The sequence below is a fragment of the Rattus norvegicus genome, chromosome 1, assembly GCF_021556685.1.
Source record: "Rattus norvegicus strain SHRSP/BbbUtx chromosome 1, alternate assembly SHRSP_T2T, whole genome shotgun sequence".
NCBI lineage: Eukaryota > Metazoa > Chordata > Mammalia > Rodentia > Muridae > Rattus > Rattus norvegicus.
In genome coordinates, this window is record NC_141534.1 from 212,938,418 (window position 1) to 212,964,983 (window position 26,566).

Here is a 26,566-nt window from a genome sequence, read left to right on the forward strand (position 1 = left end):
TCAAAACGGGGGTGGGGGGTACGGAGGCAGAGCTCTGCGTGCCTTCTAAGTCTCTAATGACCGTCCCAAGCGCAGCCCTCTGAAAGCCCAGGGCCTTAAGACCTCAGTAATTAATCGTAACATTAAAATAGCCTATTCAATAACCATCAAGACACTGTGCATTTAACACTCCCCCCACCCCACCCCCGGCCTTGGTCACAAAGGGGGCTCCTCCACTGCTAGATCTGGCCTGCCTGGGCGGGGTCACTGGGATGGGGCTGAATGGGTGTGTGCGGGGGGCGGAGACTTGATGCAATTAGGAGGACTGCCTTGCTACTGCGGTCACCTACACCCGGGCCAGAGGGACGAAACGTATATAAGGCCGCGTGCCCGGAGCCGCAACGCCGTCGAAGCAGCAGCGCCCCGCGCTGCAAGCGCCCGATTGCTTTGTGGGCTGTGCCTGCCTTGCGAGTCCCTGCCGCGTCGCAGTCTCCGCGCCACCTTTGTAGCTGCCTTCACGACCCCGAGGTGCCATGGCGAGAAAGTGGAGTGGGCGTATTGTGGCCCGAGCTCTGGTCCTGGCCACTCTGTGGCTGGCCGTGTCTGGGCGTCCCCTGGTCCAGCAATCCCAGTCTGTGTCGGATGAAGGTCCACTCTTTCTCTATGGCTGGGGCAAGATTACCCGCCTGCAGTACCTGTACTCTGCTGGTCCCTACGTCTCCAACTGCTTCCTGCGTATCCGGAGTGACGGCTCTGTGGACTGCGAGGAGGACCAGAACGAACGAAGTGAGTATCCACCAGCGTGTCCCCTCGAGTCCCTTAGGATCTAGGAGCACGTGGATATGTCACCGTGGCTTTAACATCCTCCCACCCCTGACTTCTAGACTAAGCTGGGGAAGGACGAGGCAGTGTGACGCCGCTGTACCCACGTGTTGCTGGGCCCAGGCAACTTTTTCCTTCTCTTGCAGATCTGTTGGAGTTCCGCGCGGTTGCTCTGAAGACAATTGCCATCAAGGACGTCAGCAGCGTGCGGTACCTCTGCATGAGCGCCGACGGCAAGATATACGGGCTGGTGAGTGTTCCTCCACGCGGCGGGATGCTCCGGGCCGCGCTGGGTCCATATTTGTTTTTTTTTTTTTTCACCTCCTGTTCAGGCCCTAAAGGAACTTGAGGCAAGGTACCAATGATAGTGAGGCTAATGTTACTCTTGCCCGCCCTGCGCAAAGTGATGGCCCCAGGCGGCAGCGGGGAAATGGGGAGGTCAGTGGAGCTGTCTAATCCTCCAAAGGCTGGGCTGGCTGCTAAGTCCCATTCAGCTTTCGGTCCCTTTGATATTGAACCGGAAAACCTGCCTCTTCCGTTTTTCATCTCCAGGCTTTGCGTGTGTGGTCCTCGGTTTTCTCCTCTCCCTCAAGTTAAAAAGAAAACAAAAAACAAAACAAACAAACAACAACAAAAAAAAGGAAGGATCTTTATGTCCTAGGTACACAGTGTGATGTAAAATTTAGAAATACTTTAGAAAGTCCCCAAGATGCTCACCTGCTTGGGGCCTCGGGTAATTGGGGTGAGGCGTGCTGGCCACAATCAGGTAACCCCTGAAATCCAGAGACTTGAAGTATGTGGGCTAGTGCTTTGTAGGGACAGAGGCTGGGTGTTAAAAGAAGCCTTCAGCCCTACCTCTGGGGGTACTAGCAGAGGCTGTGTGAGGTCCCTTGGCCGAGGCCTCCCATCTAGCTCTGGGCTCCTGGGAGAAGCTGGGACCCCCTATGAGGATAGCTACAGGACTCAACCTTTTCGTCCTTCTGTTTAAGAGTCTCAAAATTGTTTGCAGCACTGAGGTTGATTTAGCTACATGAAAAGACCACAAAGAGAGGAAAGAGAGAAAGGATTCTGCAGAGAAAGGAGGAGGTCCTCTGCCTGGCTGAAAGCTGACCCAGACCCAAGCAAATCTCCTGCCAGTGTCTTCCCGTTATTTATGACAAGGGTGCTGAGCAGGGGGTCCGACCCCCATTCTGCACTAATGTAAATAGTATAGGAAGGCCCACGGGAGCTTTGACCCCCAATTCCAGTGTTGTCCTGGATCCGGTGGGCATAGTTCATCACCAACTCTCCTTTTTAAAAAATAGAAACCCCACAATCCATTGTTCCTATATTAAAAAAAGGGTAGTGGCCAGTTGTCCATATGAATTCTCCAAGAGAAATACATCCCATGTTTATCTACACAGTTTTCATGGAACATGGCCCCTGTCGTGTGGTGGCTCTGTCCTAGTGCCATCAGCCAGGGCAGGAGCAATGGGTTCTTGGAATTAGCCTGTTATCAGAGCCTTATCTGCCAACAGTCTCCACCTGCAGGTCAGTGACCTCGGCATGCATAGGCAGACACAGCCTGTGTTTTATTGAGCCATGTAGGCTCCCCAAGGGGCTGTGGCACCAGTCTAGGAGACTGCAACTGATACCTCAAGCCTAGGGACTAGGAATATTCTGGTACTGGGGATGAGGATCAGGGACAGCTTCCTACAGCACTCATTTCCGGCCACCCACAGGGTGTGGGCTTGGTCCCGGGCATGGGGGGAGGAGCTGCGGATTATCAGGCAGATCCTGGCTGGCTGCCTGTGAGGGGGCTTCTCCTCTCACAATGGTAGGAGACTCAACCACCTCAGCATTAGAAAAGCTCCCTGTGCTGCAGGTCTAGCAAGGAAGGATCACTCTATCCCTGGCCCCAGGCCAGGCTGCAGCTACTACCCAGAAAATGCAATCTAACTGGGATCAGAGTTTTGGAAAGCAGATAAATAGTGATCAGAACTTAAAGTCACTTGTTAAAGGCCAGAAGACTTGCACACTGCCAGCTTCTGCATGGATATGGCTCAGTTGGGGTGGATAATTGGTACAAACCAGGCGCGTTGGCACATACCAACCTTCTGGTAGCTGAGGCAGGAGGATCACTGAGAGGTAAAGCCCACAGAGTGATACCCTGTCTTAAACACGATGGGGCTGGGGAACTGAGTTCAGCTGGTGGAGTGGTTTGCCTAGCACGCTCAAAGCCCAGAGTTCAGTTGAGCACTACGTAAACCCAGCTCAGTGGAGCTCACTTGTCTGTCATCCCAGCACTTGGGAGGTGGAGGCAGGAGGATCAGGAGTTCAAAGTCAGCATGGTCCAGGAGGTACCTGTTTCAAAATGGAAATCCAGACCTAAAGTGGTTATAGATGCCTTTAATCCCTGCACTCAGGTGACAGAGGCAGGTGGATCTTTGAGTTCTAGGCTAGCCTGGTCTACCTAAGAATCTGTCTCAAGAGGAAGTTGATGGATACTTCTGGGATGAGCTAACAATCTCATGTAGCCCAGGCTGGTCTTCAATTCCAGATTTCCTGCCTCCACCTCTCGAGTCATGGGATGATAGTTGAGCACTACTGTGCCTGGATGTCTGTGTGCTTAAAGATAGGAAAGCACACGGCTGGCTGCCACTGGGATGGGGTACTGTGGTGCTTGCTCACAAGCACGGCCTGTTGTCTCTTTCTCCAAAGATTCGCTACTCGGAGGAAGACTGTACCTTCAGGGAGGAAATGGACTGTTTGGGCTACAACCAGTACAGGTCCATGAAGCACCACCTCCACATCATCTTCATCAAGGCCAAGCCCAGAGAGCAGCTCCAGGGCCAGAAACCTTCAAACTTTATCCCCATATTTCACCGGTCTTTCTTTGAATCCACGGACCAGCTGAGGTCTAAAATGTTCTCTCTGCCCCTGGAGAGCGACAGCATGGATCCGTTCAGAATGGTGGAGGATGTGGACCACCTAGTGAAGAGTCCCAGCTTCCAGAAATGATGGGGTTCTGACAGGATGGAGAAAATCCCCAAGATCCTGTGTGCGTACCCTTAGGGGAGCTGTACATAGTCTTACACGGACCCTGTCGTGTTAGTGGCTAGACTTGATCATGAGCCTAAGTTGACAACCTGCCTGGCTGCCATCCGAGCCCCACTGACTTTGGAGGTTGCCGACATGTGCCTAGGTTACTCCAGTTCTGTTTGATTATCTCCACTAATGGGGAACTCACTCCTGTGAAACATTCTTACTTTTGAGCCAAATCGGTGACTTGGATGGTTTTAAGATGGCAGTCAGAGGATATGAAGTCTAATGACAAAATTCATGTAGAGAAAGTGGGCTCTGAAGTAAATGTTCACTATATGGACCTTGTGGGATCTTAACTTGCCCCCCAAGTGTCTCCTGGCTAATGGGGGCCACAAAGGGTAGCCTAGAAAACCTTGGGAGCCTTGTAGGATGGTTTTAGGATTAAGAATTCCAGCTGACCACATATGTAGCTTCCCCTTCCCCCACTTGTAAGTCAGATGGAAATGACCCTTAGCCAGGCTCAAGAGTGAGTGGACTCCTCGGCTGAATGCATAGCCAAGTTGTCACTTGTGCCCTAAGAGCGTATCTTGGTCCTGGGACTCCAGATTTCCAGGGCCTGGATCTGCTCCTCAGACCCTTCCCAGAGTTCACCTGGGCCCTCCAACCCCAGAGCAGGTAGCTTATGGGCCATCCACTTGTGTCCCCAGCTCCTGGCTCTTAGCCCTGGTCACCAAACATTGTGATTCCATGTGTCTCTGCTGCCTGTGTTAACCTGTACCCCTCATAAACAAGCGACAGGAATAGGAAGCCCCAAATTCTGCAGGGGAGCTGTGAAGTCCTTTCCCCCTCACCCACCTCCCACCCCCCACCCCCGCACTTACTTGGCAGCGTGATATTTGTAAGTAATTTATTGTGTGTGCGTCTTCTATTTTCTTACTTTATTTATGCCCCAGATCATATTTATGTACATGACTTGTTTTCTACATTAAAAAGGAGTTGGTTTGTATCAAAAGTTACTTGTTCTGTTCCTAGTAGGGTGCAGAGAGGAGGCACAGGAGGTGGGGCACATGGCTGTCAGGGGCTGACAGGGAGCCTGGTGCCCTTGTTGACAATGGGTAGCTCCCTTTCTGGCTGCTAGGACCTCTCATACCCAACCTCCAGATGAGGCCAGGAGGATACAATAGCTTAAGCCAGGAAGCCCCACCCACCATCAGCTTTTGTCTTTTGGGATGTGCTAGCTGATGGGAGTGAGGGTGTGGAAGGGCTTTTTGAAGATACACACCCCTCGGCTTTGGGTCTGCCTCGGACAAGGTTTCTCTGTTATACAGCTCTGGCTGTCCTGGAACCCTAAGTAGACGGCACAGGGTTCAAACTCAGAGATCCATCTGCCTTTAACTCCTTAGTGCTGGGATTAGAGGTATGCACCACCAGGTCGGGATATCCCTTAAAGACAGTCTCTATGTCCAGACTCAAGTGCAGAGGGAACACATGTGTCCTGATGCCTGTTCAGCCTGCCTCATTGAGAAAGTCAAAGCTTGCTTAAAGTTTTTGACAAATTCCTTTGCCATCCAGGAAGCAGGACTTTACCACGGGGCTATCTATCTATCTACTGCCCTCCAGCAGCAAGGCAGGCTGGGAAAGCAAGTGTGACTGACACTGACATGGTCAGATGAACAAGGAAGCAGTGCAGAGTAAAGGGGACCTGTTGATGTGGTCTTGTGTCTCAGCTGGTGGCTTCAAGAACAATGGCTGGCTGAGTCTTCTGATTGCTGGGGGAGGGGCAGGAGCAAGGTGGCTCTGAGGGGCCAACTGAGGGTCTTTGCCATCCTTGGCTCTTAGTTACAGTGAGAGGAGGAGAGGTGAGTGTTTTCCCCATGGGAAACAAAAGAGCTCAGGCGGTTTAGCCTTTTACCTCTTTTGGATTAGGAACTGACTCTGGAAAAAGCGTCCAAGGACCAGGAAGGAAAAAAAGGGGTTGGGGGTGGGGAAGGGCTGAGTGGCCCGGAGAATTGGAAACAGAGATGGAAATGAGCCTCACCTGTGACACAGCTGAGGTATGTATTTTGTCCTGGTCCCCATTTCCTGCCCGACAGCTTCTGATATCCTGGGAGTCCCAGAGAAGATGTCTTTTGGTATGCTAATGGTCTTGCTGAGTTGAAATCCCTCACTCTGGGTGAGCACCACCCACCCAGACTTCAGGGAGGCTCGAAGAATTGATATTGGCCTAGTCTAAAACGCCAAAGCTGGTGATCTGAGCCATCAAGCTTATTCCTTAAAGTCTCCATTAGCCCACTGGCTCAGAAAAGCTTCTGGAAACCTCTGAACTTACAGTTCAGGTGGCACTCGAGAGGTCTCATAAACACAGAGCCTTCTCTACATCCTGACTCCTCGCATCCGCCCTTCTGTGTCCTTTACAGTCTGAGCCCGGGTGGAATCTCAGCCCTTGGGAGGCAGGTTCCGGCAGATCTCTGAGTCTACATGGTGAGTTCTAGAACAGCCAGAAATATGTAATAAGACCCTGTCTCAAACAAAACAAAACCAAAAACCCAGGCGGCTGGTAAATATATCAAATTAGTGGAAACCCAGGAAGAGGGGTTTTAGGTGGGCACCGGAACTTGTAGTCAGTGGGACCAAAGCCTAGGAGGAATACTGAGTTGGAGGCCGCACCAGCAGTGGCTGTTGCTGCTGCCCCGGGGCAGGTGTGGAGGAGGGTGCCCCTGCTGCGGTTACCTGGTAGAGTTGAGAGACTGAGGAAGGGATCTGCACTGTAAACGGACAGTAGGAAAAAATGAGGGTATACTTTTTCCTCACCCCTGGACTCCCCTCCCCCACAGTGAAGAAGGCCTTGTTGAACATGGCTGGGGGCGGGGCTCTGCCAGTGAGTAAGGAATCGCATTCTATGCTGTGTCTTAGTGCTATTTTGTTTTGTGTTTTGTTTTTTGAGACAGGATTTCTATGTGTAGTCTGTCCTGGAACTTGCTCTGTAGACCAAGGTGGTGTCAAAATCACAGAGATCTGCCTGCCTCTGCCTCCCAAGTGCTGGGGTTAAAGATGTGCGCCGCCACTCCCCAGCCGCTTGGTGTTGTTTTATGTTTCTTCACGGAGGTTTTCCTCATCTCATTTGCTTTAAGGGATTTCATCATCGCTGGTCAAGGATTCCTGCTTCGAATGCTCAAACTCCTTGGCTTGTGATTTCGTACTGTCTCGTCCTCCCAAGCCGGGATTATTTAAGACATCATGTCCGGATTTAGACTTTTTTCCCCCAAAAAACCATTCATTTACTTTTATTTTATGCATATGGGTGTTTTGCCTGCAGCAAACCACATGCACACCTTGCCCATGGAAGCCAGAAGAGGCATCAGATCCCTCTAGAGTTTTCGATGGTTGAAAGCTATCCTGTGGGCACTGGGAAATGAACTTGGGTCTTCTGCAAGAGCAGCAAGTGCTCTTAACCACTGAATCATGTCTTCGGTTCCTGGAGTTAAACTTTTGAAGTTGATGTTAGTGATGGGACCCAGGGCCTTGGGCAATGGTTGGTTTTGTTTTGTTTTGTTTTGTTTTGTTTTGTTTTTCTGACAGGGTCTGCCTCAAGCTGCTCTTCAACTCTCTGACCTTCTGCTTCACCTGAAGCACTGGAGGGAGAGCTAGAAGTGTGTCTGCTGGCTTCAGGAAATGTGCTCTGTAGAGAATGGGTTCTATGGACGCATGCTGGATACTGTATGATGTTGTTAGTTTGGTGAGAAGATAGTGTTTTATGTCTAAAAAGAAAAAAAACAACATCTAGGGCTGCAGAGGTGGCTCATCGGTTAAGGGCACTGGCTGTTCTTGCAGAGGACCCAGGTTCCATTCCCACTACCCACATGGCCGCTCTTAATAGCTGGAACTCCAGTTCTAGGGGATCTGAGACCTCTGGCCCCTTGAACACCTGCACACATTCACATGCACCCACGTGCAGGTACACACACACACACACACACACACACACACACACACACACACTTAATAAAAACAAATCCGATAATTCTGTGGTGTTGTAGATTCATCCCCTGCATCAGGACCTCACACACAGTAGGCAAGAGCTTTGTCAATGAACTACAGTGTCCACCTAAACAAAGCAAAATCTCTATCTGTCAGCAATACACAGGTTAAGTATTTCAGGCTGTGAGCAAGAGCCAAGAGTATTCTCGTCTCAGTCGAAGGCATGAGGGGTGAAGATTCAGTCTCCACATGTACAAGTCTGTCTACGAATAACTGAAGAAACCCACACACAGAGATGTGGGTTGTTTTTGTCTGGAGACAGGGTCTCACTGTGCAGCTCTGGCTGCCCTGGAACTCACTTGTGTAGACCAGGCTGGCCTTGAACTCACAGAGATCCTCTTGTCTCTGCATCCTGACTGCTGGGATTATCGACATGTGCCACCACGTCTGACGAGGTGTAGGGTTTTGATGCTATTGTTTGGGCTGGAGATGGGACTCAGAGTGTCACAAGCCTATATGTGCTCATCACTGAGCTGTGAGTTACAGCTCCTGCCCCAGGCTTGCCCTCTTCATGCTGGCTGCCCTGTTTCTGCTGCCCACCATGGGTTTCTTATATGACACCATGTGGAGTGGAACCGTGAGATTTGTAGTTGATCCAGGAAGTGTGAAGGGCTGGGGAATCACAGAGGTTCAAGGATAGCCCCTCATAATGGCTGCCCAACCCTGTGGTTACAGTCCCAGAGTGTGTCACAAGCAGGATGATCAGATCAGGTGTGCATGAAAGAATGGGCACAAACACGTGTGTCATATATGCCACCCACTGCAAAGACCGTTGCCAAAAGAAGGCATAAGATACAGAGCAGCCAGGGATAGGGCTCAGAGGTGGATGATGGGCTGAGCAAGCAAAAGGCTCTGGGTTCCGGGTTCCGTCAGAGCATCTTGTAAAACAAACAAACAAACCAAAAACAAAAACAAAAAAATCAAAAAATGAAAGAGAGAGAGAGAGAAAGAAAGAGAGGACAGACAAAAGAAACAGGAAGGGCAGGAGAGATGGCTCAGTGGTTAAGAGCACTGACTGCTCTTCCAGAGGTCCTGAGTTCAAGTCCCAGCAACCACATGGTGACTCACAACCATCTGTAATGGGATCTGATGCCCTCTTCTGGTGTCTGAAGACAGCTACAGTGTACGTATATATAATAAAGAAATAAATCTTTAAAAAGAGAGATAGAGAGAATGACAGAAACAGGAAGTAGCTAGTAGCCTCTGGGGATAAGAGAGGTGGAAGAACTCTCTCGATAACCCCCCCCCCAAAAAAAACCTTTTAAAGGAATTGGGGAGGGGGATGTTGCAGAGAAAGGAGTAAACTGGAAATCATCATGTTAAATGAATTAAGACAGACTCTGGCCAGCAAGAGGACTCATTGAGTTAAGCCAGACCACTGAAGATCCTTGGATCCCTCAGGGTAAATAGAACCGATTCCTGAAAGTTGTCTTCTGACTTCCATATATGTGTACATACATAAAATAAATAAATAAACTTTAAAAACAAAACCAGACTCAGAAAGGCAAACATTGTGTGCTCTCATATACAAAAATCCGGATTTAAATCTGGGTATGTGGAGGGTAGAGAGACTGCTGAGCAATTAGGATCACTGGTTGCTCTTGAAGAAGACCCAGGTTCGATTCCCAGCACCCACATCCTGACTCATAATTGTAACTCCAATTCTAGGGGATCTTATAACCTCTTTTGGCCTCCTCAGGCATTGCATGCATGTTGTGCACGTAAAAACATGCAGGCAAAGCATGCATACACATAATTACACTTTTTAAATAAAAAATGTTAATGTATTTATATGTGTGTATACGTTGATGTGTGTATATGTTGATGTGTCGTAGACGGGAGGCATGCCTAGACAGCAGGTCATGAGAGGAGAGGAAGAGATCTTAAAGGAGCAGGAGGAAACCGGAAATAGAATTCATGTGACCTGAAGAAAAAGGAGAGGGCTGGAGAGATGGCTGATATCATTTTTAGGGGTTAAAGCACTCGTCCGAGTCATGAAGACCGGATCTCAGTACCTCTGTAACTGGGGTAAGTGTGGCACCGCCTTTAACTCCAGCCTCTGAAGATGGAGATAGAGGATCTCTAGAGCCAGCTGGTTAGGGAGGCCTTGCATATAGGTGAGCTCTGGGTTTAAGAGAGACACTGCCTCAAAAATTAAGTGGAAGACTGTCGGAGGTTCCCGACACCAGCCTCAGGTCTCCACACCATGTGTACACACACACAAATACACTCACACACTTAAATATAAAAATGCCTTCAATGCTAGCACTCAGGAGGCAGAAGATAAGTTTGAAGTTAACCTGTCCTAATCTATATAGAGTCTATCCAAAAAAAAAAAAAAAAAAAGAGAAGAGAGAGAGAGAGAGATTCTGGTGTGGTGACACATACCTTTAATTCCAATACTAGGGATGCAGATGCAGAGGCAGGAGGATGTCTGTGTCTGCCACCTGACCTACTCCCTTCATGAGATTTTGTTCTGGCAGTCCTAGCAGACATTAATAAGCCTCGACCCCTCATTTACCCGCTTCAGGAAGGTGGAGGCCTAGAGTGGCCAAGGGGTTTGTGTACCTCCTGTGGTCCGGTGTCACGCTAGAGGCCAGGTGAGGAGGTGGGCAGCACAGTCTGTTGGGGCCCACATGGGCCTGTCTGGACATTTTCATGGGGATGCTGACATGCCCCGAGCTGAGGGGACCCCAGCGTGTTTGTTGGCTGAGTGTCCCACGGTGGCGACACAGGAATCTCAGGGTGTGTTCTGAGTGAAACCCGGTAAGTCCCTCCCTAGTCTAAGAGTAAAAGCCCGACTCCTCCACGATCCTTATACTCATGGCTAGGCGCAGAAAGAAGATGAGGTCGGAAGATTTTTGCTGGGAAGCTGCTTTCGTTGGCGCCGCAGAGCGTCCGAAGCGCAAGCGCGCCCCCTGGTGGTTATAGAACTCGCCGCACGAGACTGAAGTGCGGGACTTGCCTGAGCGTCCAGAAATGTCCTGTGCCGAACGGTCGTGGGCTCAGAACCTGCAAGCTGTGAGGTGACATGATTCGGATCCAATGGGTGTATGACACACTGGCCCCTTAGCGCAGTTTTATCTGCGTGTGGTGACCGCTTCTACTCGCCCATAGCTGCAGATAATGCCCAAGAAACCAGAGGTTTTCGGAAGGTCCTATTATGTGACCTAAGCCAACAGGCAGCTAAAGAGTGTTCAGTCCCTTCCACAACCCCACAGTGCTTATGCATCAAGAGTTTGCTGTGCTGGTGACTCACCTGTTACCACGGCACTCAGGAGATTGACTTGAGGCCATTATGAATTTAAGGCCAGCCTTGGCTACATCGTGAGTTTGAGGCTAGCCTAGGCTATGTAAAACCCTGTCTTAAAAGGCAAGCAAAAAAGGGTCTTGGAGGAGACAGCACAGCGAAGTTAAGACACTAGCCACCAACCCGAATGACCTGAGTTGGATTCATGATCCTCACATGGTGGAGTGTGTGAACACACTCCTGCAAGTTGTCCTCTGACCTCCACATACATGCCATGGGATGACTGCCCCACCCCCATAAATAAACTTAAGAAGAAACACCTAAAACAAGCAGACAAGAAAAAAGAACCCAAACAGACAAACAAAATATCCCCCCTCAAAGAAATCAAAAACCAAAAACCCAAAGAAAACTTTCTTTATTATTTAGAGTACTTATTCCTACAACCAGAGATAAATATAGATGCTGATGTCGTTTTGTGCACACCAGGCGCCTCAGCAATACAAAAAAAGCTCAAAGGCGTGCGCCTGGGCTAGCCTTCCCTCTAGAGGCGGAAAGGAGAAGCACCAGGAAGGGTACTTGGGAATCCAACGGTTTTCAACATGTGGGCTGTGACCTCTTTGGAGGGTCAAACTACCCTTTCACAGGATCATGGGAAAGCACAGATATCTACATTAAGATTCATAACAGTAGCAAAATTCATTATGAAATAGTAACAAAAATGTTATGGTTTGGGTCATCACAACATAGGAACTGTTTTAAAGGGCCACTGCATTAGGAAGGTTGAGAATCACGGTTCTCATTCTAGACATCAGCTCCATAGTGCTGGGTCAGCTAATGTTCAGTCATGCTTTCTGTACTCTATCAAAGTGGCAACTTTGGAGAAATCTGGTAGACAGATCCCTGTGGTGTTTTGTTTAATTGGGCTAGGACAGTTGACCTAGGCCATCCCTCTTATCACAACAGCTAAGCAGTTCCTCACCTTTCTCCTTTCCCTCTTCGGCTTTTTGTTCTTCTGAGTCGGGGTATCACACAGTCCAGGCTATCCTTAACTAACAAGTATACAAGGATGGCCGCTAGCTCCTGATCCTCCTGCTTGCACTTACCAAGTGCTGGGATCATAGACTTCGTCCCAACAGGTGGTTCTCGCCTTCTTAAACTTGAGAAGCCACGCACTGCCAAGGTTTAAGGGAAGAACTACAATAATAGCACATTAAGCAGGTCCTACTAGATTCACTATCTCGAACTCCATTTCCCAAGCTTCCTTGCTGTTTGGGAATGGGACATGTGATCAACTCTGGCCAGTAGACTGAGCAGATGGTCTGTCTCCAAGCTCACGTCTTCAGCTCTGTTCTGCTGCTTGCCTCAGGGTGGCACCCTTGTCCCTGGTGGGGAAGTAGAGATTCGGGAGTCCACGCTGACATCCCACTGGGTGTATTACTTCAGAACCGTCATCACTGCTTGACGGTGAATCGTACCCCACAAGCTCCCATGTTGGACTACTTCCCCATTTGGTAGGGCTGTCTTAACACAGTGTGACCTTAGGGGTAAGGATCCTAGAAGCAGGCCTCGAAGGATATGAGTTCTGGATCTGGCTTTCTGTTTCCTGATTCCCAAGATGTGAGAAACTACTGCAAGCTCTTGCTTCCAGTGACTTCCAACCCTCAGTCAGGCCTTAACCGCCATGATAGACTGCACCCTCCTAAAGCAGGAGCCAAACTAACCCTTCCTACCTTCTTTCTGTCAGATATTCGTCACAGAACCAAGTCATGACATCCCGGGGATGCACAGCAGGTCTGGGCTCCTGGAGTCCTTCTGCCTCTATTTAAGTGGAGCAGGACCTCCCCAAGAACAGCCTAGGCTCTTGGGGGAAGGCTCAGCTTCTTTTCCCCGTTTGGAGTTCAGAGCCTTGCCTTCCTCAGCAGAGCACAGATGACACCTTTGGTCCTAGTCAACCCTGCCCAAGGTGTTTGCAGCCTTAGGGCTGTGCAAGTCGGAGATGCCCCTGCTAGCCAGGCCTCTTCGTAGCCCGGAAGGTACTCAGCAATACACTCTTTTACACCCACCGTCCTGTGCTGTGCTGGGTTCCCCAGCAGGCCGGTAGAAGAGGGCACTTCCTGACCGGCTTTCTGGGACTTCCTTTTGGGGAAGTTTCAGGAAGGGGGTTTATGGAGAAAGCCCAAATGGTTCTGGACCCTTGGTTTCCCCTCCCAGTTGCCTCTTCTTCCCAATTGTGTTGTCATTTCTCCGTGAAGTAGCCATTTAAAGTGAACGGTTATTTAGTGACTTCCTGTTAAGAATTTAAGGGTTGTTTGTGTTTTTCCTTTACTGAGTATGGAAGTCTTACCGGAGTCCACAAAGGTAAAGAGCACATTGTCAAATGAGAAGATCCAGGACACATAAAGAAAAACATTCCATCATCCAGTGCTACCATGTGATTCCAAGAGTTCTGCCTCTTAACACTGTCTGAAAGCCTGTTTATACTTCTAGGGTTTCTTCTTGAACTAAAATCAGAGCAAATGGCCCATCGTTGTTGTAATTTGTTAGTCCTCCTTTTAACAAAATGGATGGTTCCAGGCTAATCACTGTAGGGCGGTCCCCATGGCCAGGTTCGGTTTGCTACTTGCCTACTATTTTTGTTGCAGATATAACATTGAAAAAAGAAGTCAACTGCTAAACCAGGCATGATTACTGACACCTGTAACCTCAGAACTCCAGAAGATGAGGCAGGAGAATTGCCCTGAGTTTGAAGCCAGCCCAGGCTACAAAGACCTTGTCTCAAACTAAACAAAACAAACAAACAAAGCAACAATTAATATCAATTACTGTAGTGAGCACATTTCAATGTGGAACTTGGAGGAATTTGCTTTTGACTTTGATCGTCTTCACTTTTCTCTGAATCTTAAAAAATATGAGGATGAACCCTTTAAAAACTATGTAGTTTTAGTGTAGTGGATTTCCGGAAGCTGGTGTACCATCTCCTTTATGCATTTGTCCAAAAATGTAATATTAATAATTTTATGCTAGTAACTGGGGATTGAACCGGGAGCCTTACATATGCTGGGCAAGTGCCCTGCCACTGAGCCATACCCTCAGTGCAGTGAAAGCATTTTGAAACCGCTGGCTAAATAGAACACACACAGCTCTCCAGACACCTGAGGACATGCTTAGGTGGTCTGCCACTGACCCTCCCCAGCACTCTCATCCCGCCTGTCCTGTCCAGTGTTATCATTTGGGCTGTGATTCTCCGGTGTTACACAAGTGGCTGTCACATGAGTTTCTCCAAAACCTGCCATCAGCAAAAGTGTTTCAGAATTTTCCCACCCAGTTTTAATATGTTCAGGTTGCTAAAATGAACATCAAGTTTGAAACCTACATTAAGAATCTAGAGATCAATAATATTTGTACCTTAAAAAAGGTACTAATTCTGGGTCTTTGGAAACTCCTTTGAGTGTACGGGGCATTGAACCCAGGGCCTTGTGAATGCCAGGCTAGTGCTCTGCCACTGAGCCACGCCCCCAGCCCCCCCTCCTGCTTTTAAGGTCCCATATTTAAAGTCTGGACCTTATTGAGAATCAAGCAACCTGCAAACATGGTATTGAAGATTCAAGTCTGTATAAAGGGTCTCTTTGCTCCTGGTGTTGAGACAAGCTGGATTCAAAACATGTTTAGGACGGAAACCAAACTGGGCAGGGTGAGTTTCACCAAAGCCATGTTCTGAACCAAGGGTCAGAATCAATAGTTTGGGTCTTTGTGATATATATGTTTTCCCACACACTTCCTGCCATGACTATTTCCTTATGGCAAAAGCTACATTTTATTTTATTTCAGCTAATAACTTTTATCCTCAGGATTGTATTTTAAACACACAAGAATAAGCGAATTGTCCTGGAGGCATGTTGAAAGCATAAAGCTGGGTACATTGGACGGCATATAAATTTATGGGGGAAAACCCATAACAATATTAACAGTGTTAACAAAAAGAAAGGGGTGATCAGAGGGCTGGAGAAATACATTATTCTGCTTGCTCCTTTTTTTCCCCATTCTCAATATTATGAGCGTTTTGTGACTTTATTTGGTTATTTAAAAAAAGTAAAAATGTAAAAGAGATTTAGGAAATAGCACAGAAGTACCTCATTTTACCTTTAAAATATACATGTCTTTGGGGGTTTTATCATCCAGAAGTAAGTGATGTTCACTATGTAAACACGGACAAGAACACACAGGAGGAAGTCATAAGGATTCCCGAATCCTGGTCTGGCCATGGTTAACACTTGTCATCTTTCTTGTGTGAACTTATGGGAATCTCCCAGTGCCTGACAGCATTGCTCTCCATGGCTGTCACCAAATCCAGCCAGGTTTTACAAGTCTCACCATAATGCTCATTGTAGGATGTAAAATCTCCACTCTTCTCTGACTGCTTCCTTCAGACAAAACCCATAAACCACCAGGTCAAAGGGGCCAGACTTTCAAATGACCTTCTTCATCCTTTTGAACCATCTGACCAAAAGTCAGCTCAAATTGATACATTGGAGAGCAATGAAAAGTTCCCTTTAATTCTGCCAAAACAGAGGGCTAGGGGCATTTCAAACCCCTCAGAAGGCACGTGCTGCTTCTGACTGCCCTTTCCCAGTGTTCCTTCTGCTCCTATGGGATGCTACCCAATTTAAAGGCCAGACACCTGTTGCTCAGTTTGGTGACATACAAAAGGCCCATTAGCTTGCTATTTTCCCTATCAGGATGAATTTACTCATTCATTTATCTATTTCTAAACAATTTTATTTTGTGTTTTGAGATATGGTCTCATTCTTTTGCCCAGACCAGCCTGGAATGCACTCTGTAGCCCAGGTTGGCCTCAAATTCACAGCAGTTCTCTTCTTTCAGCTTCTCACACGGGGCTGACAAGTGGGAGCCACTGTCCCCACTTCCAGGATGACTCAGTTTTGTACCCACCTCCTTAACTTCTTTATCAAACACATGCACCATTGTTTTAACTGTAGCACAAAGAATACTGCTCCTTGGTGTTGAATTTTGTTTATCCCACTCTGAGCCTAAAGCAGTGGTGCTTAGCTAGTTAAAATAGGTTGTTTTTTTTTTTCCAGCATGACTCCTAGTTGTTTAAAGTAACATCTGGAAGCTATGCCCGGGGCATACAGTCCTGTAATCCTAGCCCAGGTTGGGTGCAAGATGCGCTCAGCCCTTTCCACTCCCTGAGGGTAGCAGGCATATGAGGTTTTCAACTCTATTTGGTTGACCACTTATCATCTGTCCATTCAGAAGGTGGAGCAGGAGGGTCAGGAGTTCAAGACTAGCACATAGGGATGCTGTTTCAAACTCACCCTACCCTCACCCACTGAAAAGTGCCTCTTCTACTGAGGAATCCTCCAGCTTCTTTCCTTTCCTTTCTTTTTTCTTTTTTCTTTTTTCTTTTTTTTTTTTTTTTGGATTTTGTTTGTTTGTTTCTGGTTTTAAGTTCTGAAGACAGGGTTTCTCTGTGTAGCCCTGGCTGTCCCGGAACTCTGTTTATAAACCAGGCTGGCCTTGAACTCTCAGAGATCCACCTGCCTCAACTTCCCAAGTACTGGGATTAAAGGAAAGTCTTTGCCACCAGACCTGGCCTCCTGCCTCCTTTTTCTTTTTTATGGTTAGCTCTTTACTTGGTGTAAGTGAACAGCAGCGTGAGCAGCATGCGCAGCGTGAGCAGCGTGAGCAGGGTGTGAGGGCCTCACAGGACTTTGTTTTCCTGACAAACCAATACTTTCCTATCATGTGGAGTGCTTACTGCTCTATCCTCCCCCGAGCTTGTGATTCTATTTTTATCATGTGAAGTTTTACTCCTAGGAGACTTCACCTTTGTCCTTTCTAGTCTGTTCTCCAGTCAACAGGCAACCATACTGGTTGTGAGACTCAAACTTCTCTCTGCACAGGAGCTCTCATTTTCAAAGAGCACCATGTTAGAGTTAAGGATTCATTTGTATATATGAAATTCAGATTGGAGGTAGAATCCCTGGAGTGTGTGTGTATGTGTGTGTGTGTGTTCACTTAGCCCTCCAATCAATTATATTGTGTCTCTGGTCTCTTTCATACAGAAGCTGATCAACTTGTTAGCAATTGTTGTCTAAGGAATTTACTGTACTTTGGAATACTTTTTTAAACTATATTTTGGAAGGTATCTCTGATGTAAATGAGAAAGCTAACTTCAGTTTCTGCTTTTTGGAATGTGGGTGCCTATGGGATTGGAGCGCTTGGACAAAGTGGCTCCTCCTGCCGGCCAGCCCTTCGGTACCATCTGATACTTGACTGTGTATGAAATACTTCAGTTTTGCTTTAAATACTGGCAGCAAGAGCTAACGTTCGGGGTTGGGGATTTAGCTCAGTGGTAGAGCGCTTGCCTAGCAAGCGCAAGGCCCTGGGTTCGGTCCTCAGCTCCGAAAAAAAAAAAAAAAAAAAAAAAGACAAAATAACAAAAAGACCAAAAAAAAACAAGGTAACTGGCACACACAACCTTTTTCATTTTCAAAGACCCCCAAGGGCATTTTCATGGCTGGGGGCAATATTTATTATCTGCCCTTTAGGATATCGCAGTATCAAATCGTTTCCAGTCCGCAGGGAAGCTCCCGTGCAGTGTACAGATGCGATGATTGACAGCCCGGTGACAGTGGAAGATGCCGGATGCTCCTCCCTCCTTGAAGCCTGCCCCTAGGGCCCTTCCTGGATTTCCTGGGAACGCCCCTGTGCCAAATCTTTGATAACTTTTCTTATTTCTTTAAGACCCATGTTTGTGAATTAGGTTCCATCTGTTTGGATTTTGGAAATAAAAGCAGGATTCATCTGGGCCCCGCGCGCGACCCAGAGGACACGCCCCAAGGGATTGGCCCGACCCCACCCACCACTGAACCAGCCGTGCCAGGGAGGAGGAGCAAGGCTTCACTCGGGCTAGCCCCGCCCACATATTACCTACGCATGCGTAGAGAGGTGGGCTTTTTTTTTTTTTTTTTGGCTTCTTTAGCTTGCCGTCCTTACCCGCCCTGCTCCGCGCGGCATAAACGGAAGTGGCTTCTTCAATCTGGGCATTTGTGCTCGTGTCTCGCCGGCTGGCGATTGCTACACAAAATGACAGGAGTGCGAGGACCCGGGGAGAGCCGAGACACCGCCATGGCCATGGAGCAGGACATATTTGACGCCGTCGTGATGGCGGATGAGAGGTGGGCAGAGAGATCCGTCTCCGCCCCGCCCCGGCAGCTGCTGTGCCGTCCTCGGGGATACCCGCCTTCGCCATCTGCGAGCTGCCACTTTTTCTTGTCCTTTAATTGCCGCACATACGGCGGTATTCATGAATCTGCTGATGGATATGTCGGACAGGCCCCTTTGGATCCTGAAAAGTCCACAGGGAACGCCTGGGCGGGGCGGTGGCCCAGGTCATCTTGGCCTCTCCAGGCCGGCTGCTCATTGTGGGTTGGGTACCTCCCCGGGTGACTGCTCAAGCTCGGCTTAGGGAGTCCTGGCAGATGCGGGGCCACAAGCGCCCTTTAAACCCCCCAACCCGTAAATGGGGAACTGTTCACTGCCTCACATGGGGCTTCCAGAGCATTCCTTCTACAGTGCAGGCAGCAAGTTATCGTCAGTTTGAGGGCTGAACTCTTAGAGACAATAATACCCTTCTACTTAGAGCATCCCAGTGGTGGCATACTCTATTGATCTTGGGGACATTTTCTGTACCTCTACAGGTGTCGGGAGTCCTGGGTCCTTGGAGTGTTTTAGAAACAGACAGCTTGAGTTATGATGGCATGTAGGCTCAGTTGCATCTACCCTCTCGCCTACATTTTCAAAAGTAGATTCCTAGTGTATTCCAAGCTTGCTTGAGTTTGTATCTTTACATTTTCCTTGTGGGTTCTGGTGCTTTGCCAGGTTTGGTAGTCATTCATGTAACTCACAGTTACAGATGATACAGCCTGGCTGTAGCTTGCTTAGTAGAGTGCTTGCCATAGAACGAAGCCCATATGTATCATGGTTTCTCTCGGAGATGGTGGCACTCGCCTGTAATTTCAGCATGCAAAAGCTGGAGGCAGAGATGCTTGATTTGGAGGTCAGCCTTGGCTACAGAGTGAGACCCTGTCTCAAAAATGGGAGTAATGGTCACAGCAACGGGCCAGGGAGTAGAAGAGCTAGACCTAGAACCTGTATTTTGTGACTTGAGTTTTAAGCCCTTCCTATTACCCAATCTGCTGGGTCCAGTGGGATCTCGATAATACAGGGCAGGAAGAATTTTCCAGGAAAAGTGTCTTGCCTGATGAAGTGTTTCTTTATCACAGATTCCATGGGGAGGGATATCAGGAAGGCTATGAAGAAGGCAGTAGCTTGGGAATCGTTGAAGGAAAGCAGTATGGTGTGTTACATGGAGCCAAAATTGGATCTGAGGTAAGAGGGAGGGCCACCTAGAAGTGACTTCATAGATGAGTGTGGTGTCCCATACCTGGATCCCACCATTCAGGGGATTCTAGGTCAGCTTCAGCTGGACAGTGAGATCCTGTCCCAAAGAACAGCCTAGAAGTGGCTCAACAGCAGAGCATGCGCCAGCATGTGTAAGGCCATGTCTTTGAAACAGTGCCTAGAGGAAAAGGACAAAAGCATTGAACCTTTTCCTCAGCAGCTGCTTTCTTTGCTGTTGATGCCAGAGTATCTCACCTTTTCCCCACCACAAGGCCTTTGGTGTGGATTCATAGTCCAGACAGAAAGTTCTTAGCACAGGATCACCAGAGTTTGTTATGGGAGTAGCACAACGCTGTCTCCTGTCGTCAGCCAGTTCAGTACTCACCCAGATGGGTACCATGTTCACAGTGGCATCCCATAGGCTACACAGTTTTTCTCCCCTCGCCTTTGTCCTTGCTTAGCTCTCTCTTCCAGATCACTGACCCTGACTGGCAGAGGGGGTTTTGATAGTATCAGATACCTGATGCCACAAAGCAGGCCCTGTAGACTTATGGGTCCCTAAACAACAATCTTTGGCTGTGCCACATAGTACCTAGGGTCAGCAGGTAAGGACTCCAGTCAGAAGGGCTCCAGTTTTATCTGAAGGCCTGACTGGGCCAAGGGATCTATCCCTAAGGTGGCACACCGTCCAATTGGTATCCTCTGCTCAGATGTCCTCATGACACTCCAGAACAGGTAGCCAATGAGAGCAAGGCAGAAGTGGCATTGCTTTTTCTAGCCAGTCTCAGAAACTAGACCCGGAAGCTGAACACTCTGCTTTCCTCTGTTGTATATACACGAACCCTGGAGGAGGACCAGGAGCCAGCTACAGCACGTATACAGAGGATGGGCTTCCCCAATGTTATCTTGGGGTTCAACTGCCCCACCAGGGCTGTCAGTGTAGTTTCCATTGCCCAAACTCACAGCTTCCAGAATGGCTGAAGAAGCAGTGTGGAAGCCCTCTGCCGAGCCCTGTGTTTTGAGATCTTGGTAATTGGTGTGGTGTGACTAAGTGTTTACCGCCTTCACTCTGGGCTGCTTTTCAATTCACAGATTGGATGCTACCGGGGTTTTGCTCTTGCATGGAAATGTCTCCTGCACAGTGGTGCTGGTGAGAAAGAAAGGTGAGACTGTGGCTCCCTATCTCCCTTCCCTCCCACCCCCTTTTCCCTCTCAACCTCTCATCAGCATACTATCCGAGCAATGTCAAGGAGTAGCTCTGAGTGTCCTAATGTGTGCATAGTTATCTTACATCGTTAGTGCTAAATCTCATCTGTGACACACAGAAAGTAATAACGGCCAACTGGAGGGTTGTTATTCAAATAATAATCAGTAAAATGTGCCAGGCACCTCATGTGTACTCAATGAGCACTGGATGATGTCACACCTCAGGTAATGTCAGAATGCTCCTCTTGCTGTCTGTTTCTCACCTGGGCTTCTGATACACAGGCTGTAATAGTGTCAGTGGAATGAGGCCTCAGAAATGCTGGCTCTGCCAGGTGTGATTGGTGCTGCATAAGACTAATCATTGCGGAGAGAGAGGCAGACCTGTGAGTTCAAGGATAGCCCAGTCTTCATGGCCAGTTCTAGAACAGTAGGACAAAAAAAAAAAAAAAAAGAGAGAGAGAGAGAGAGAGAGAGAAAGAAAGACAACTTACTCTCTCACTCTTTCTTTTTTTTTAAAGATTTATTCATTTATTATATATAAGTACACTGTAGCTGTCTTCAGACACACCAGAAAAGGGCATCAGATCTCTTTACAGATGGTTGTGAGCCACCATGTGGTTGCTGGGAATTGAACTCAGGATCTCTGGAAGAGTAGTCGGGTGCTCTTAACCGCTGAGCCATCTCTCCAGCCCGCCCTCTTTCTTCCTTTCTTTCTTTCTTTCTTTCTTTCTTTCTTTCTTTCTTTCTTTCTTTCTTTCTTTCTTTCAAGATAGTCTCACATTGTCATTCAGACTGGCCTCAAACTCACAACCATCTTTCTGCCTCAGTCTCCTGTGTTCTGGGCTTACAGACATATACCACCACAGGCATTCAGAATTCAACCTGAAGCATTCCTTTTTTTCTTTTTTCTTTTTTTTTTTTTTTTCTTTTTTTTCTTTTTTTTTGGAGCTGGGGACCGAACCCAAGGCCTTGCGTTTGCTAGGCAAGCGCTCTACCGCTGAGCTAAATCCCCAACCTGCATTCCTTTTTTTCATACACAGCCCCTAGGGAGTGTTACTGCTCTTTGAGCTGTGTTGTCTTTGGTAACTTGCCTTACTGTGCTCTGCCTGCCTGGGCCCTGTGAGCTGCACCATGTGCCTGCTTCCTGAATCTGAGAGGGACCCTGAAGTAAAAGGTGTAATGTTCTTATATGCACAGGCTTTGGGTTAGGCTGGCATTGTATAGTTTTCTTACTCCTGCTGGCCTGGCCTGGCACAGGAGGGCCTAGAGGAGGGTACTAGCAAACCAGGCTGGGGAGAATAGCAGCTCCCTGCCTATGGGACTCAACCTTTTATTTGACACACTTACCATGTCTAGGACCCGTGCCATATTCAAAAGTAAACCAAGGTGTTTGTGATCAGTTGTGGGCTCTGGGGTTTCCTCCCTGCATGTCCATCACACCACCCTGGCTGTCCTGGAACTGATTATGCAGACCAGACTGGCTTCAGAGTCAAAGAGATCCTCCTGCCCCTGCCTCTCAAGCACTGGGATTAAAGGCATGTACCATCATGCCTGGCTCTTTAGTGTCAGCAGGTAACAGGCAAGGGGACTTAACCTGGGTACCTTAGGAGTGACTGGGCAGCCTGATCTCGGAGGAGTTATGAGGAAGTCACAGCTGGGCCTGGCTGCCATCCTTTTTGTAGAGCTCTCCCTTGCTCCAGCTTGCTTGGCCTGCTCACTGGAGTCTCCTGGGTGACAGCCTTGCCCCCATGCATCTCAGCAGGAAGATGAAGGTGGTGGAGGCTCTGATCACGCTGCTGCAGGACTTTCCCTATGATGATCCCACTTATGAGAAGCTCCATGAAGACCTGGAGAGAATCAGAGGGAAATTCAGACAGGTTTGTGTTCTTTAGCCTCTGTCTGTGGGTGTGCCTGTGCTCTGAAGGCTGGGTCAGGGTAAGCCCTAGGTTGCATGTGATGGTTGTGTTGGGCAGTGTGTGCCTAGGTTTGTTCCCCTGCCTCTTGTAGAATAACGGGCTGGGGAAGTTGTGGCGACATTGCCTTTGGGCTTGTGCTGGCTAGGGAAAGCTCAGCAGAAGTGCATGAGGTGTAAGACAGGGTCTCTTGGGGACTTACAGCTGTGCTCACTGCTCAACGTGCAGCCGGACTTCAAGGTGACTGCAGGGGGCTCTGGACTTGCATTTTGAGGCCCGAAGAAGAGCAGATGTCTGCACATCAAGTGTCACAGTGATTAAAGGCGCCTGAGGCACCCATTGTTCTGTGAGAGGAGCAGTTTGGCCCCCCCTGAGGCTCTGCCTGGGTGACTTGCAGTGGTCTGCACCCTGCCTTCTGCACAGCAGCAGCACACTCAAGAGGCAGCTTGCCACTGGCCAGAGTGAGTGGTCCTGAGGGTGGGACTCACAGAGGCGGGCTGATGTGAAATCAGTTCATGGAAAGCCATGACAGGAGATCTGCTGTCTGCTGAGCCTCTGCTGGCCTCGCTCGGGCCTCCTTTGTTCACTCCATCCCTCTGGCAGCCCCAGAGGTAGATACCATTCTGGCTTAGAGATGATGAAATAGACCCATCCAGTCTAAGGGCTGGCAGCAGAGCTGGCTCTCACTGCAGATCCATGCCCTGCAGTACCACATGGTGCCTTAGCCTCCATCATGTGCTGTCATTGCCAACACCACTGGAGGACCCAGATTTCCTGCTGTGTGCACAGGACTCGGGGTCCACTGGATTTGCCTTGCCTCTGGATGCCTAGCTGAGAAGACAAGAGCAGCCTGATCCTGAGGAAGCTGAAGCATGGCCTTCATGCTGCCCTAGGAGTGGGATGAGCGCTACACAGTAGGAAATGGCAGTGGAGCCAGGCGGCAGTGGCGCACTTTAGTCCCAGTGCTGGAGAGGCAGCAGGAGGATCTCTGAGTCTGAGGTTAGCCTGGTCTACAGAGGGAATTAAAAAACAAACAAACAAACAAACAAACAGTGGCACTAGGGGAACTACTGGGAACCAAAGCAGGACTAGATGGTGGTCAGCACTGTGAATGTGTAGGGCTTGCCTGGGTGACATGTACTTCCGTTAGCAGCAGCTTGTGTTTCTGGCATGGTATTGACAGGCAGATGTAAAGTGAGCTGGCAGGGGTGGGCCCAGTGCTCCCCGGCATTTCTGCAGAGAGAATGGCCTTGTGTTGTTTGGAAGCATCACTGTCAGTTAAAAACCTATGGCCTATGACTTAGGGAGGAAATAGTGGCGGAACATCTGGGAGAGAGAAAGGATTCTGGGATACAGCCAGGCGGGAGATCCACCAGGGAGGATGTGAGGCGATGGGTAAATAGTACCTAAGTGCAGATAACTAGCCACGTGGCAGAATGCAGTTAAAATAAATGGGTTACCTTTTGTTATGATCTAGTCAGAGTAGGGCCTAGCTATATGTCCAGGGTATTTGTAAATGTATTTTGAGTCTGAGTCTTATTTTTGGCAGCATGGAGCTGGAAGGAAGACCTGGGCCTAAGTTTTACACATGTCACAGATGTGGGCACACATGACAGTATGTGTTGATATGCCCTTCTTTGGGTGGCCCCATTGTACCCCATCTGTCCCACTTCAGTTCTGTGTTGTAACAGGGTCACCATGGATGCATGCCACTTGGAGTTTTAGGTTCTTTCTGATTTTAATTTTCTTTTACAGACAGGCACTACATAATCCAAGCTGGCTATAAAAGGTGATCCTCTTGCTTCAGTCTCCTGAGTGCTGGGATCTTAGGCCTGTGGCCCTAGGACACTGTTTAACATCATTTCACAGCATCTGGGTAGAGTAGAGGGACCATTGTGCAGCTGGAGCTGTTCCCTCCTTCTGTCAGCCCAGCCGAGCCAGTGGGAGGCTGAGGCAGGGGCCTGGGGCACCATGCATCTGGCCTCCTGAGCCTCTCAGGTTCAACTCCGCTCTCCCAGCTGCTCCCAGGATCAGACTCTGCAGTGTGCTGCTCTGGGTACTGAGCTTGGAGGGCTGTGGCTGCTGCTGTCATCATATCTTACTTTCCTATTATATTTGGGAAAATGAATAAATAGTGTATTTAAAGTAGTCTGTCTGGTATTGTTTATTCTGATAGCTGCTGTGCCCTTCAGTGCCAGGCTGCTGAGGAGGTGTCAAGGTTCAGAGGTAGACGTGGGCCTGCTGTACCTGTCACGTTCACCACAGATATCAGTTGCTAGTTCCTCTCTTGTCTCTGCCCCTTTCCCCTTTTCTCCCTTTGTCTCTACCTCCTATCCCCATCACCTTGTGCACATCAGGTGTCAGGTCTCCTACCCATCAGCAGAACCACAGCCGCCTGCCTGATAATATTCCATGTTCCTGTACAGGCCTTGACCTCTGCCCACTTGACCCTTTCTAGTCCCTAGGATGCTTTGGTCACTCCAAAAGGCATTCTGGATCACAGTTTAGACAGACTACTCAGGACTATTCTGCCATGTGGGTGTGCCCCCTCTTCCCACCACTGAGATGGTGTGTCTGCTGTGAAAGGGGAGGATGTGCTTTCGGATGCTGTCCCACGAAGGTATTACTTGGAATGCCATAGGTGACTGCGGGGAGCTGTGGTGAAGCTGCTACTGAGGGTAGCAGAGTCAGGCACCTGTGGGACCTGTGTCCTTGATAATCACAGAGCTGCCGGCCACTCCCCTGCCTTCTCAGACCATGTCCTGTGAGCTGTAAGTGTCCCCACTGCCAGTCTGTTTTCTGTCACTCACCCCACCCTGTCATGGCTGGCAGAGTGACCTCCCTATGACTTTAGCTTTGGTGTTATCCGTTATGAGCATCACTTTGTCACGTCTGGAGGCTGGAGGTCTGAGGCAGAGGTTTCTGGGCTGGCTCTCCCCAAATCTTTCTGCTCAGGGTGGTGCCTGCTTAATAGTCACCTTGGCATGGTTTAGAGTCACCTAGGAGACATGTGTCTGGGTGTGACTGTGAGGGTCTTTCCAGGGAGATTTAACTGAGGAAGGGAGACCCACCTTGAACATGCTATGTCCTGGACTGAAGAAAGGAGAAAGTGGGCGAGTACCAGTGTTCATCTGCTTCCCGGCTGTGAATACGATGATGTGACATCTGCCTCAGGCTCCTGTTGCCATGCCTCCCACCATGATTGTCACCTTATGAACTGAACAGAATAACCCCCCTTCATCCTTTAAATTGCCTTTTGTTATTGTTGTCTTTTGTCTTTGGGTTGATTGTTTTTGTATTTTTTTTTTTGTCACAGAAAAGTAACTAAGCACACAGGGAAAGCCTCAGGCCTCTGAGACGCTGTGTAGTCCCTAACAGGCCTGTCTGTCACTGTGGGACCAATTGTAGCCTGAATATAAACACAGATTGGAGTTCTGTGTAAAGCTAGTATTAGTGAGGAGTTTTTAAAATATAAAGGTTATTTCCAGGTGGTGGTACACACACCTTTAATCCCAGCACTTGGAAGGTAGAGGCAGGTGGATCTCTTGAGTTCAAGGCCTGCTTGGTCTGCAGAGAAAGTTCCAGATAATTGGGCCTGTTAAATAGAAAAACCCTGTCTCAAAAAACATATATATATTATATGTTTTTTATTTTATATAAAATATACATAAATATATATAAAAAAATTTATATATATGAGTGTTTTGCTTCCACCTCATGGGGCTGCAGAGGTCAGAAGAGGGCATCAAATCCCTTAGAACTGGAGTTCCATGTGACTGAGCCACCATGTGGTGGTCAGGACCAAAGCTGGGTCCTCTGCAAGAGCATGGCCTATCCATCTCCCCAGACCTGCTGGTGGTGACGCTTGGTTTTGTAGGATGGTAGTTTTGAGTCAAATGAGACCAAA

At 48.6% G+C, this 26,566-nt stretch overlaps 2 protein-coding genes and 1 long non-coding RNA gene across 14 annotated transcripts; all 3 read left to right on the plus strand.

Annotated features, from left to right (window-relative positions):
• Window positions 1-382: 382 nt before the first annotated feature.
• On the plus strand, window positions 383-4,837 carry Fgf19 (fibroblast growth factor 19). Its single transcript, NM_130753.2, has 3 exons — window positions 383-765; window positions 948-1,051; window positions 3,502-4,837. The coding sequence occupies exons 1-3, from the start codon at window positions 513-515 to the stop codon at window positions 3,799-3,801; spliced, it is 657 nt and encodes a 218-aa protein (NP_570109.1). The 5' UTR covers window positions 383-512; the 3' UTR covers window positions 3,802-4,837.
• Window positions 4,838-17,466: 12,629 nt separating this feature from the next.
• Bc1 (brain cytoplasmic RNA 1) lies at window positions 17,467-17,619 on the plus strand. Its single transcript, NR_036653.3, has one exon. It is a non-coding gene; the product is annotated as a brain cytoplasmic RNA 1 (long non-coding RNA).
• Window positions 17,620-18,149: 530 nt separating this feature from the next.
• Window positions 18,150-24,807, plus strand: Lto1 (LTO1 maturation factor of ABCE1). 12 transcript variants are annotated; one of them, XR_015626678.1, is made up of 6 exons: window positions 18,150-18,315; window positions 19,423-19,528; window positions 20,633-20,703; window positions 22,429-22,623; window positions 22,864-23,658; window positions 24,415-24,807. XR_015626678.1 is itself a non-coding variant. In NM_001439609.1 (5 exons), exons 1-5 carry the CDS (start codon window positions 18,266-18,268, stop codon window positions 22,930-22,932), a joined length of 414 nt encoding a protein of 137 aa, NP_001426538.1. In that variant the 5' UTR covers window positions 18,181-18,265; the 3' UTR covers window positions 22,933-24,807. The 12 variants fall into 12 exon arrangements, 6 of the variants coding, with proteins under 6 accessions (XP_087418392.1, NP_001426538.1, NP_001426540.1 ...); XR_015626665.1 differs by having other exon boundaries at window positions 22,506-22,623; XR_015626669.1 differs by having other exon boundaries at window positions 22,506-22,623; window positions 22,864-23,120.
• Window positions 24,808-26,566: the final 1,759 nt, after the last annotated feature.